The sequence below is a fragment of the Lissotriton helveticus genome, chromosome 5_1 (genome assembly GCF_964261635.1).
Source record: "Lissotriton helveticus chromosome 5_1, aLisHel1.1, whole genome shotgun sequence".
Taxonomy (NCBI): domain Eukaryota; kingdom Metazoa; phylum Chordata; class Amphibia; order Caudata; family Salamandridae; genus Lissotriton; species Lissotriton helveticus.
Genome location: NC_136065.1, coordinates 390759282 through 390771796, shown reverse-complemented (window position 1 = coordinate 390771796; position 12515 = coordinate 390759282). Strand labels below are relative to the sequence as shown.

The following is a 12515-nucleotide window of genomic DNA, read 5'->3' as shown; positions in this document are numbered from 1 at the left end:
GGTACAGATTCATTAACAGAAGTCATACTGCAATGGACTGACTTAGCCCCCATTATTAAAAAGGATAAGTATTCTTACCCCACGTGCACCGACAACAGTGGTATGACGTCTGTGCGGTCTGGGTACTGGTATAGCACCCCGTTGCTGGCAATAAAATGGAACAAAAGGTGCAGATTAAGGGCTACATAGGAGATATAACAGTAGCATCATGCCCAACAAATAACATATCATCAACATTCCATGGTGTTATGTCGTGTGTGATGAATGGTGTATTAGAGTTGGGAATACAAAGGATGCCCTTGTCACCTCCTCTATATGTAACTGTCCCTCCCAAAAGCCAGTGCAGACTTCACACTGTCACACCTTAGTACTACAAAGCAGGTCTTCCAGTGTTCCTTGCCCAAATAGGAGGTGCTCGCCTTGTAGTGCAGGATCCCTTCCTTGGTCACAGGATGGTCAGAGGAAGTATAGTGGCTGCCAGCAGGTCCCAACATTTCATCCATGGGGTCCTCCCAATGAACCAGGCCATAGAAGTGCACAGTGACATCAGATGCCTGAAGCAGTAAGAAAGAATGACAAGAGAGGAGATACGCATGAAGCACGCCGTAAGGGATGAGAATGTGGGAGACCACATACATGGGCACATGTGATTAATGCAATAGTAGACACCCCAAGAAAATGACCATCATGCTTATACCTGGGGTGGGGAACAAATGGGTTGGTAACTGAACTCTACATTTATGGAGGCCAATTGCACTGTAATGTGGCATGCTGCTGTGAATACTTACACCCCCGAGATGGGGCGAGACGAGGAGGCGGCAATGCAGGAGTGAAAAAGTCTGGATGGAAATTACTACCAGATATTGATGCATCGCTGTACTAAAAAGTTGACTAAAAAACAGAAATGCATCATGGTGTCCCGAGATGTTAAATGTATTGTTATGAACAAATGAAATAATAAAATAGACAGAATGAAGAAAGAATCAGTCACAAAAGGGGCATGTATTGAGGGAGCATGGGCCCACATCTCATTAGAAGGACACATGTACATAGCAATCTGGAACTAATATTGCATCACTGTGAGCAGACACTGAGAGCAAAGGAACATGACTCAAGCAATCAGAAGTCAACAACCCATCATTAAAATTGGCTAGTCAACAGGAGGAAATTATTGCCAGTATATTCATCAAAGAATGCAAGACCCCTTGGTTCTGCTCAAAAGACCCTACTTACCAACACATTCCCAAAGGAAAAAGAGAATGCACACAAAGATACTGGGGTCTACACCAGACGAATGAATGTCATGCTTGCACGTTGTGGCCCTCCATCCCTCCTACTCCAATGTTTGCGTTTGAACAGTGCTTACTCTGGAACAAGGTACTAGGTGGGATAAAGTGGCACCAATGACAATTTACACCTCCATGCTGTAATTTGGGGGGCTGTTGTGAGGAGCTGCACTTTGATCAAAAGGCAGACTCATACTCATCAGGTCTTCAATGGGACTCAGTTCGGCCAAGAGGCTAACACAAAGTCAGGTATTGCATAGCAATACACAGCCCTCCTGGCATTCAATTGTCTGGCAAGAGTATGAATTTCCAAGTAGATGAAAAATAATCCTTAGCTCAGCAAACACAATTGAAGTTATACAGGCATAAAGGGCAGGAGAACAGAACAAAATAGGTAGGAGATGCATGACTCCATACATCTTTATCCCTTCCTCCCCATGTGCCTAAATCTCACCTCACACCTTGACTCCTGAGCTATAAACTTTGCTAGTGCCAGCTTCTCCATGGTGGCATCAGTGAGGATGCCAGGATAAGGCGGCTCCCGACACCCCTTTACCATAGCTGCCCGGAGGGCAGTGATGAAACACCTGCAGAACATTGAAGGAAAGTGACATGATGCATTGAAAAACAAATCTTTGTGAGACAATTGCTGCTACCCACTTTAAGACGTCAATTATCACCACCCGCACTACAGATCATCCCCACACCACTTTGCCAATTCAACCAGAACGCCATGCTAAAACCTCTCCATCCAAATACTTTTAATTCGTCTCCCTTAAATACTATAGGACCCCAGCACTCCTGGGGGACTTCCACCCAAACACAATCTCATCCCAGCAACCCTGTAATGTTTCCCTCCCATCACAGGCGCATACCACTGCTGACCTACCTAGGACAGTCACAGAACTTAATCACGGACATGCTGCACCCTCCTCTATTACCGTAACACTGCCCATCAAGGGTACCCACATCCCTTTCCAATTCCTGGCGCAATCCATGTAGAACTTTGTCATCCACCATGCCCTCTTATTTCAACCAAAGAGCTCTATCAAATTCAGACATCCCCAGAGCGAAAACCTTCTCCCCTCTAAATATAGTATTTATTTCTGCCTCTATTTTATAGTACCAAACCTTCCACTAGTCGCTCCCCCACTTCATTTCAACCTAGCCAGTGGTTTAACATAACTCTCTTCAACAGTGAGTACCATCAGAAATAAAAGCAAAGGATAGAGCTGATATATTTAATTTGGACAGTCGGGGTCTCACTCACTCTGTCAAGGTTACATCTGAAGTGTCTACCAAGAACTGCCTCCTGCGGTTAGTGCATACTAGCGTCACTGTCTGCTGGTCCAATCCAACCTGATAGAAACACATGAAAAGTAGATTAGATAATGTACGTCTATGGTGGTGGACAACAAGACAATCTAAAAAAGCGTGTGGATGGAGGGATTTAAAAAGGAGAGGGCTCTGTCCTCCACTGACTTAATGTGATTCAAATAGTGACGTACCATTCTCCATACATACTCACAGAAACATAGTCCAGTTCATTATACGAAATGGCCTCCTCCACCATGTATGGCTTATCTGCTGCACCTAAAGCAACAAAAACAAAAACAGAAATTGCTGGGGGGCATAGTTCCCTGTAGTAGGACAGCAGATTACTGGAGAAGCATATTTGTGGAACTTGAACAAATGACAACTGCAGATGGAGCCACCCCCCCTCTTGGCATTGCTAGGGAATGTAGCCAATATACCTAAAGCGTTGTGTAGGTTTGTTGCAATAGCAGTACTCCTGGCAAAGAGGGAACTCGCCATACACTGGGGACGCAAACGCTCTCCAACAGTAGGACAATGGATTAATAGCCTAATGTACTGCAATATTAATAGCAAAGTTTTGCTACGCTGCAGCCCCCGTCGTCTAGGCCTAAAAGACATCTGGCAACCACTAACAGATTACCTATAAAAATATAGAGCATTGGATCTCCATTGGCCTGGCGAGGTGCCGCTTTCACTGGTTAATGGTAACATGGGTTGATCAAGCTCTACATTATGTTATGCTGCCATTACTCTGTAGCAAGTACACCCCAGTTGAGATCCGCTTTGAATGGTGAGACTCCAGGCAAAATATTGGATAAGACCTCTGTGATGTTTTTTCCATAATACAACTGTAAATGTACATAAAACAATATGTGAATATATGACTGTGTGACACCGAGAGCAATAACATAATACAATAAAAAGTTTTAAAAAATGTCCCTTGAAAATATGGCTGCAGTAGCCCCATTAGTTGTCAGGTTTGGGAGATTTGGTTGGAAAGTTAATTGAACAATCAGTTTTTGAGGACTGCTTTGTAGTTTTCCCAACTGTAGCTCCCAAGGGAACTTTCTGATGAAATAGGCTTGAGACAGTTCTAAGAAACATTTGGGGTCTACACTGAACCAACTCATACCTAAAAATGTAATTGCATGAAGGAAAAAGTATGTGGCTTGACGCCTTGGAAATTATGGTCCCAAATAAGGAAAGCTTGTTCCAATACATTTGGAAATTAATCAGGTAGTGGCATGTATCATATAAATGAGCATTACACAGGCAAGACAGCACCCAATTAGCACTTCAAATCCCTCGGATGATGTCAAATCATGCTCCCTCTGCCTTCTTCCCAGATGTTCATTATTGCATTCAGTTTCCCACTCTTCACCCTTTGCAACTATTCTCCCATTCTAACCTCTTCCCCTGTCAATGACTGTAGATGTAATGCAGCAATCTTCACCAAAGGACTAAGACCACCTCTCTCAGTGAGCAAGAGACCACGAAGACTAAAGGGAAGTACTATCAAAGACATTTTGGAGAGATGGTAGGCATTTATTGATGAATATTGCCAAAAGGCAACTGAAATGACAGCCTCAGTATTGATGGATATCTCGAAGATATCTTAGAAAGATAACTGCCTTGATGTCAGTGAATATTATCAAAAATGTAATGAAGACAGAATTTCAGTAGACCTGCCCCAAAATAGTCAACTAAGTCTTCCATGGGAACTTGAAATTTAAAGTGCAGAAGATGAGGGTGAAGAGAAACCATCAAATGGAAAAGTACAAAGTTTGGGCAAACTGAAAAATAACAGGAACCAAAGGAAGGCTGGAGGGAACCAGAGGAGAGGATCAAGGACTTGAAAAAAGGGCAAAGGTTGAAGTAGAAGAAAAATCTGGAGCGATGGGACGCGTTGAAAAGCGTCTTAACCCACAGCAAGAAAAACAGTTGTGAAGCAATCAGTTAAAAGTGTGGTTCTGAATTATTTCCGCAGTGACTTTGCACAGGTGTATTGCTTCTGGCAAGAGAACACTTCTCTTAATCATTTGTGCATTGTTGAAAAGCACTGCTAGGCACAAGCACAAAAAACACTGCTCTCTTGGATGCTGCACTTGGAGGGCACTTCCATAATGACAATGTCATTGTTTTGCCCACAGTCATTCACTTCATATCCCTCAATGCTCTTTTGAGATTACGTTGCCATTATCATGTTTCTTGGGAAGTCGGAATCTATATTTGGAATTCTTAACACCCCCTCACTAGTTTCCACGCACTTCATCCCTCCCTCTTCTGTTACTTGAGTGGCCCTTGAGTGGAACAATCACGATAAAATAAAACAGGACAATAAATCAAAGACTGGGCTACTACTTGATTTTCATGAAAGAAATGGGACTCTGTTCCATCATAACACCATTTTAGAACCTGCTTTGAAGGCCCTGCGGAAGCTTGAACTCTACGGTAAGAGACGGAGCTTGATCACAACAGTGAAATCCACATTTCAAGTGACAGTTACTTGCATGAAGAATTCAGAATACTTAGCTGAGATACATTAAGTGTTTTGTCAATTTTTCCTTCAGCTCTACTAAACGCATTTCCATAAAGTCTTATTGGTGGATCCTCTAGGTAATTTCAGATATAGGTCTCAGAGAACTACTGAATGCGTCTCTCAGAAAGGTGAAGTACATTACTAGTAGGCAGCATTCTTCTGAGACTTTACTAAGAGAGGCACACCTAGGAATCCAGGGAAGGGTGCAGCACACATATAAAACATAGAAAGGAAATTTAATTTGCAAAATCTACTGTAGAGCTTCTTGGGCGAGCAGTAGAAGTACACAGTGAGGTCTGTGAAACTGGCCACAAGGATGCTTTAGAGTTGTAGCTTCTCCAAGATTAAATATACAAGCATAACTAGACACTGGGTGTTCCAGGTTAAACTAGTTGTTGTACCAGAGAATCATAGTCACTGTTCTTGTAAATCAAGTTACTCAAACATGTCCACAGAAGCTAGCATAATTCCCACTCTGTATCCCCTCTTGGCAGTGTATAGTGAAGCAACAGAACAATATAGGTGTTTTCAAAACGTTCTTCGTAGGAAAATGCAGCAAAAGTACCTTTTCTCAGCAAGTAAATGTAGCAGTCAGTCAGCAGCACATACACCAACTGAAGATTTCCCTCCATGTGACCTGAACTCATCCGGAACATCTGGAGAAAGAGGAGTAGAAAGAAAAGGAAGAATGGAGGGGTAGGGAAAGAGAGAAAAAGAAGAGAAACAGAAAAAGATGTGAGAGAGAAGAGGAAGAAGGGGCAGGAAGAGAGAACCAGAAAAAGATAGCTCTTGTTCAATAATTAGGGAAGACCTTCTCGCCCAACAGAGGTTCACCACCACCTTTAAAACCGCCCTCCTTCAAAATGAGGCACCCAGAAGATAAGCTGGTCTTGTAGCTCACTTATACTGCATTTCAATTTCACCCCCTTCTTTGCCATGTGTAAGGGGGGGCAGGGGCATATAAAAATGTCACCCCTTCACTGAAGCCCCCAATTAAACCGTTCTTATCACCAATGTATGCCTGTAAAAATCCCCACCACCGTAAGAGAATTATTTTTACAATTACCACCATTTTCCGCTCACAGATTTTAGTTAAAGGTTGTAAAGTATTTTATGTACTGAGAAGTGGACACAGAAAATCCAAATGAAAAAATAAACTAAATGTTAATTTAAGTCTTTTATAAACAAGCTTCTCAGTCATATTGTTTAAAGCCTTCACTTTAAGATAGTGTTTCAAAATCTTAACAAAATAGGCCAGAAACAACACCTTATGGTAGTGTTTAATACATTCAAATACATTCAAATAATGACATTTTATTACATGCATAATACAACTCTGAAATAAACTCGCATGAGGGTTAGAAAGGAAACCATCAAAAGACCCTTTGGCAAGTTCAGAAGTTTAACTATGAGCTGCCAATGTTAAGGTGCAATCATCATCACGAGGAACACAAAATTCTGAGTCCATTCTCACTTTCTGATCTTTAAGTCATTACACCAATGGGTTAGCCTTTATAAATCAGACTTCTTCATGTTGTTGCAATGCTGGCATCGAGTCATCGGGCATGCAATAGAGGATCATTCCTAATAGTTGATCCCAGCCTACAAAGCACTATCGCTACATAACAGCTGCTTAGCTTTTAGATCACCCCCATAAACCCATGCCAACATCCACTGCTACAGTCTCCACAGCCCTTGTGATTTAGACCCTGTTCCAGTAATGCCTAAAACACTATCAGAGCGTTTTGATAAAACATCAAGTGTTTGGATTTATTTACTCACCTTGTATAGTTGCTCCTCATTCTCCTGGAAAACATGAATCATCAGCAGTAGCAAGTGGTTGTTGTCAACTCTAAAGATAGAGAGAGGGAAAAGCAAAGATGAGGCCCAATGTACGAGGTTTCAGGCGTGTCCAATCAACTGCAAGTGTCACAGAAAATAGGTATATTTAATTCTGACTCTAGGAACAAGCAATAGGAAGCTACAGGAAGTATTTTAAAAACTCTAGTGTCTTCTTCCTACTGCAATGTACTTAATTTGGAATGAAAAAGTCCTAGTTAAACAATCCAATAGCAACGCAATAGTTCTGCTGAAGCAGCAAGAGTAAATAAAACAAATAAGTGATTTAAAGCAAAACAAAGTATGCAGGACTGTTATTAGGAACCTGCGATCAACATTGGATTGAAGAGTGGCAACAAATTACTCAGTGTAGGGGTGCACAGATGCCCATTTTGCAGCATTTAAGACTTTCCTTAGAAGGACACTTCACACACTAGGAAGTGGAAACTGAGACACTCATGCAAACAATTACTTCTAACCTCAGCAGAATTATATTTAGAAGAGTAATTTGGCTGCTAGTGCATAATGTCTGATATTGAAAATGGAAAAAGAAGGTGTGAAAAATTCACCCAAAGCCCTCTGAAAATAAAACGAATCTAAGGTGATCAAAAGAGGGCCATATACGATAATGATTTGGCGTGCACCTACTTTCTTTCTAGTGCCTCAATAAAAACTCTATCTGATCCTTTCAAATGAAGATATCAACTCAATGATTCCTGTCCATCAGCAACAGAACATTTGAAAACCTCACCCACCCTCATAGAACTGCACTGGCTCCTCAGGTCACCAGCAACAAATTAAAAACCTTCCATACCGCCGATAAATCTTTCAACATCAGCAAACTACACTACCCCGCCAACAAGCTCACCAACCAAAAAGCATCTACAGTCTCAACACTGCCTGCCTGGAAACCCAGACAGCCAATAAGGAAAGATGTAGAAAATCCCTGCCCATATTCTTAAGAGTGACCCTATCCTTCTTCAAGTTCAGGAAGGATATAAAAACGTTGATGTTCCAGAAAGTTCAGCGACTACCACCATCTACTAAGGGTTCCTCATCATTGAGGCCTCATATTGATGGACCCATGAATTCTGATAAACCAATAACTGAAATGTAAATCCAGTAATCATGGGAAAACTGGACAATCTTTCTGAACTTCTACACATGCACTCTAAAGACAAATTGCTTTGTAAATCAAATAACTATAATATAAATATGGGAGCTATGACAACCTTTTCAAATGTACTCTTGCTTATCCCATTTCTATGCATTTCCCTTGCTTTTTGTGAGGCTCTTCTGACCCCTAGGTCCAGAACAAAGCTTAGCAAATAGGCAAAATATAATAGCAATTAAGAGGAACCTCCAGAAGTGCTGGTTTCAGTTCAATGCCAAAGCAGCACGTGGGAAGATGCTGCCTCCAAGATGAATAGATATGTGTATTTTAGATTGTACTATGTCACTTTTTCCGTGTATCACTATGAAGTAGGGCACACACGCTTGTAGCACTTTACCTGAGAACTTATTACATAATACAGACGCAGTCTATGTCATTGCCCTCTCTCCAAAAAAGGTCTAAAAAGCTGCCAGATATGCAGTATAAGTCACATCAGTGAGCATGACAAATGTGATGCAGTGTAACCCGCTAGTGGCATCGGAACTATCTGTTGTGGTCAAGTCGGTTAATTGGTCTACGTACACTGGTGCTATGAGTGGCTTTATCGTTCGCGATCATTTCATGCAGCAGCCACACTAAAATAATTGCAAGAGAGTCTGGTCTTGAATAGAAGAGACAGGTAAAAAAAACTGCCATGACAATGCTTGCCAAAACTGTCGAAAGGTAAAACCTATGGCTTATTACTCCCATATAAAAGGAGGACTTCCTTACCTTCTTAAGCAATCAGCAGTACAGTGGATCAGGAAAACAGGACAAATAATGCATTCTTGACATATACTTTGGTGATAAAATGTTGGAAAGCATATTCCCTGAAGATGGATTGATGGAAAGTGAAATGTTTGGTTTCTATGGCCTTCCTTCAGTCTAATTAGGATCAGTCTGTTATACTGTTCATTTGAAAAGAAAGTTACTAAGATATCTTATCAGACCGGACTTCAAATATTCATACCAAACTCCCTGTACATATATCAATCACACCTATTAAACCTCATACTTTTGAAGGGTAATTTCTAGCAAAAATAAAACCATGTGGACAAGTTTATCTCTATTTCATGAATGTTTTTCCCCCCACAGCAGCCACTGTAAGATGTGTAAATACACTGAGAATAAAGTTCCACCAGTTTGGTAATTAAAGAGACTGCAAAGAGCATGCAACATAAAATATTTTTATGAATTGTTTCATCAGGTATTTCAGTTTATGCGATCATTTCTGATAGCATAAAATATATGTGGAAAGCATTGTTTGACAACTAAATTTCAAGGTTTTGAAATACTTGAAGAATATTCGGTTAAATGATAGTTGTCGCTCGACGGGTACAGGTTAACGGATATAAAAGGATGCTAATGTTTTGCTATTGACCATGAAAAGAGCAAGTTGCTTGTCTTTGGTTACGTTCTTTCTATTATTTAAAATGGAACCCACAGATTCCGCACATGAATACCTTCTCAGGCTTCAGATATGAAATGGCAAAGAGGCTCCATAAAAGGTGCAAACACACCCACAATTACCTGCGTCCCACAGAGGCTAAGAACATAGGAGACCGTGACAAATAATAAAATAAACCAATACAACATTTAATTCAGTCTCAACAAAAGACAGTTAATTTGCAGGAACTAGCAATATTTTCTGAAACAACATTGCAGGAAGTAGGTACCTTGGCCTTCTAATGGAACCCACTCCCTAAGATTCCTTACATGCACCACTCAAATCATCCTTCGAGGAGGAGGGTTGGAGATGGCTTGCTTTGAATTACATCAGAAAAGACTGAAGGATTGCTCTGATCTTTGTGCTCAAACATTTGCGTGAAGACAGTAGAGGGATATTAGTAGATCAAGTAACCAAATGCAAAGCATCTCCATCTGGATACCTTATAGGAGAGCCAATATGCTTTCCCTTGTTGAGGAACAGCATAGGAAGCTGTGTTTAACAACTGTCCTACTGCAAATTCACAGCAATGTTCTGCTGTGAAAGAAATTAATCTGGAAATGTTCTTCTTTTTGATGGTCTTAATCCGCTTGCTCCCTTCAAAACTTATGAAAAGATAGTCCATCACACTATAAGATTCAATTATGTAGAAGTAATGGCAATTCTCTTGCCATCCAGCATCTGCAATCTCTATTCATGTTCCAAAGGTTGAGAAGGAAAAATGGAAGGCAGAGAAATCACTTGGGACACAAACTCTTTAATCACAATCAAAAGAAAAGGCGATTTTACTGTAATAGCAAACATATTTGCTGAAAAATAGTAAAAAAGCAAACACAAGGGTTTGCATCTCAATCACTCGGATAGCAGGGCTTTGGACTACATTTGGTCCACTTTCCTAGAAAGGGCAGGGATACCTCAAAACAATGGCCCAATAAAAATGTGAGACAAAATAAGGTGGTATGAGAGTGCACAGCATGTGAACGACAACACATGTATACCAAGGCAATATCTTCTAATGAGGAATGGACAATGTTCAGTTATGCATACACTATCTGCCATTCCATCCCCACATCTATTCCATCTGAAATAGAGATCTTAAGCCTTTGCTCATTTGACTAGTTTGGTTGGCTTGACATAAAAATGATACATTGTGCTATATGCTAGGCTTTCAATTTAATAACCAGGAAGATTACAGAGAGCTTAACCACAGACGTAACCAAATGCTCCACTTCAATAAACATATTAAGCTATCTACAGCTCTATTTAAGCTACCAAGTTGCAAGATAGGATTTAAGGCCCAATCGGCTCACCGATCTGTTCGAAAGAAATATTCAATCTGAAGATATTCGAAGAACTGTGCACAAGGAATTTGATCTTGTTTAGATAAATGGTCAAATGGTTTAAAAAACCAGTTATCAGAAAACTGGTAAGCAGACTGCAGAGAAGATTCCAGGAAGACTGCGCCAACACTCTCGCCCCGCTCAAGAAACCTTCCATCAACCACCCCAGCAAGAAAGCCGCCTGGTTAACCGAGGAACTTCAGACCTCCAAACGCACATGCCGGAAGCTGGAGAAGAAATGGACCCACGACCGCACACCAGAGAGCCACGCAGCACACAAAGACGCCATTCGCAGACCTCACCAGCTCATCAGAACAGCCAAGAGATCCTCCTTCAAAACCCGCCTGGATAACAAAGCTCACAACAGCGAAGAGCTTTTTAACATAGTGAAGGAACTCTCTAACCCCATCGCCAACACCAACGACATCCCGCCCTCGCAAGATCTGTGCTACGTACTGGCCACCTTCTTTCATCGCAAGATCACTGACATCCACAACAGTTTCAACACCCCGTCCGCCCCAACCACGACAGACCCCACCCCGAACACCACCTGCACCAACCAGCTGACCTCCTGGTTCCACACCAATGACGACGAGACACGCAAGGTCATGCACTCCATCCATTCAGGATCTCCATCAGACCCCTGCCCTCACCATGTCTTCAACAAAGCAGACGCAACCATTGCACCCCAGCTAAGGAAGATCATCAACACCTCCTTCAACACAGCGACGTTCCGGGAAAGCTGGAAGCACGCAGAAATCAACACCCTCCTCAAGAAGCCAAAGGCGGACCCCAAGGACCTGAAGAACTTCCGGCCCATCTCACTGATCCCCTTCCCGGTGAAGGTCGAGAAAATCGTCAACATACAGCTGACCCGCCACCTCGAGGACAACAACATCCTGGACCCATCCCAATCCGGATGCAGACGAAACCACAGCACCGCGACAGCCCTCATCGCCGCCACAGACGACATCAGGCGCCAGCCAGACAACGGCGAAACTTCAGCCCTCATCTTCCTGGACCTGTCAGCCGCATTCGACACGGTCTGCCACCGCACTCTAAGAACACACCTCGAAGAAGCCGGAATCCAAAAGAAAGCCCTGGACTGGACCACGTCCTTCCTCTCCGGCAGAACCCAGAGAGTCCGCCTCCCACCCTTCCGATCCAAAGCCACAGACCTCATCTGCGGCGTACCCCAGGGGCTCATCCCTCAGCCCGACCCTGTTCAACGCCTACATGGCCCCCTCGCACAAGTGGCCCGCCAGCAAGACCTGAACATCATCTCCTACGCCGATGACCGACAGATCATCCTCTCCCTCACCAAGGACCCTCACACCGCCAAAACCAACCTCCACGAGGGAATGAAGGCCGTCGCCGAGTGGATGAGAAGCAGCTGCCTGAAACTGAACTCGGACAAGACAGAAGTCCTCATCCTCGGCCTGACCCTCTCTGCCTGGGACGACACCTGGTGGCCGACCACACTAGGAACAGCGCCGACACCCTCAGACCACGCACGCAACCTAGGATTCTTCCTTGACTCCTCCCTCTCCATGTCGAAGCAGGTCAACGCCGTCTCCTCCTCCTGCTACAACAC

At 42.7% G+C, this 12515-nt stretch overlaps 1 protein-coding gene across 2 annotated transcripts in view; it reads right to left on the bottom strand.

The window, feature by feature from the left end:
• Window positions 1–12515, bottom strand: part of PLEKHM2 (pleckstrin homology and RUN domain containing M2) — a 280987-nt gene that overhangs the window by 55835 nt on the left and 212637 nt on the right. For both annotated transcript variants that reach the window (XM_078642586.1, XM_078642587.1), the window contains 7 exons: window positions 6925–6994; window positions 5708–5798; window positions 2815–2879; window positions 2557–2645; window positions 1741–1873; window positions 364–554; window positions 79–144 (listed from right to left, as the gene is read on the bottom strand). In XM_078642586.1, the coding sequence (XP_078498712.1) occupies window positions 79–144; window positions 364–554; window positions 1741–1873; window positions 2557–2645; window positions 2815–2879; window positions 5708–5798; window positions 6925–6994 (705 nt within the window). The remainder of the gene's footprint in view (window positions 1–78; window positions 145–363; window positions 555–1740; window positions 1874–2556; window positions 2646–2814; window positions 2880–5707; window positions 5799–6924; window positions 6995–12515) is intronic.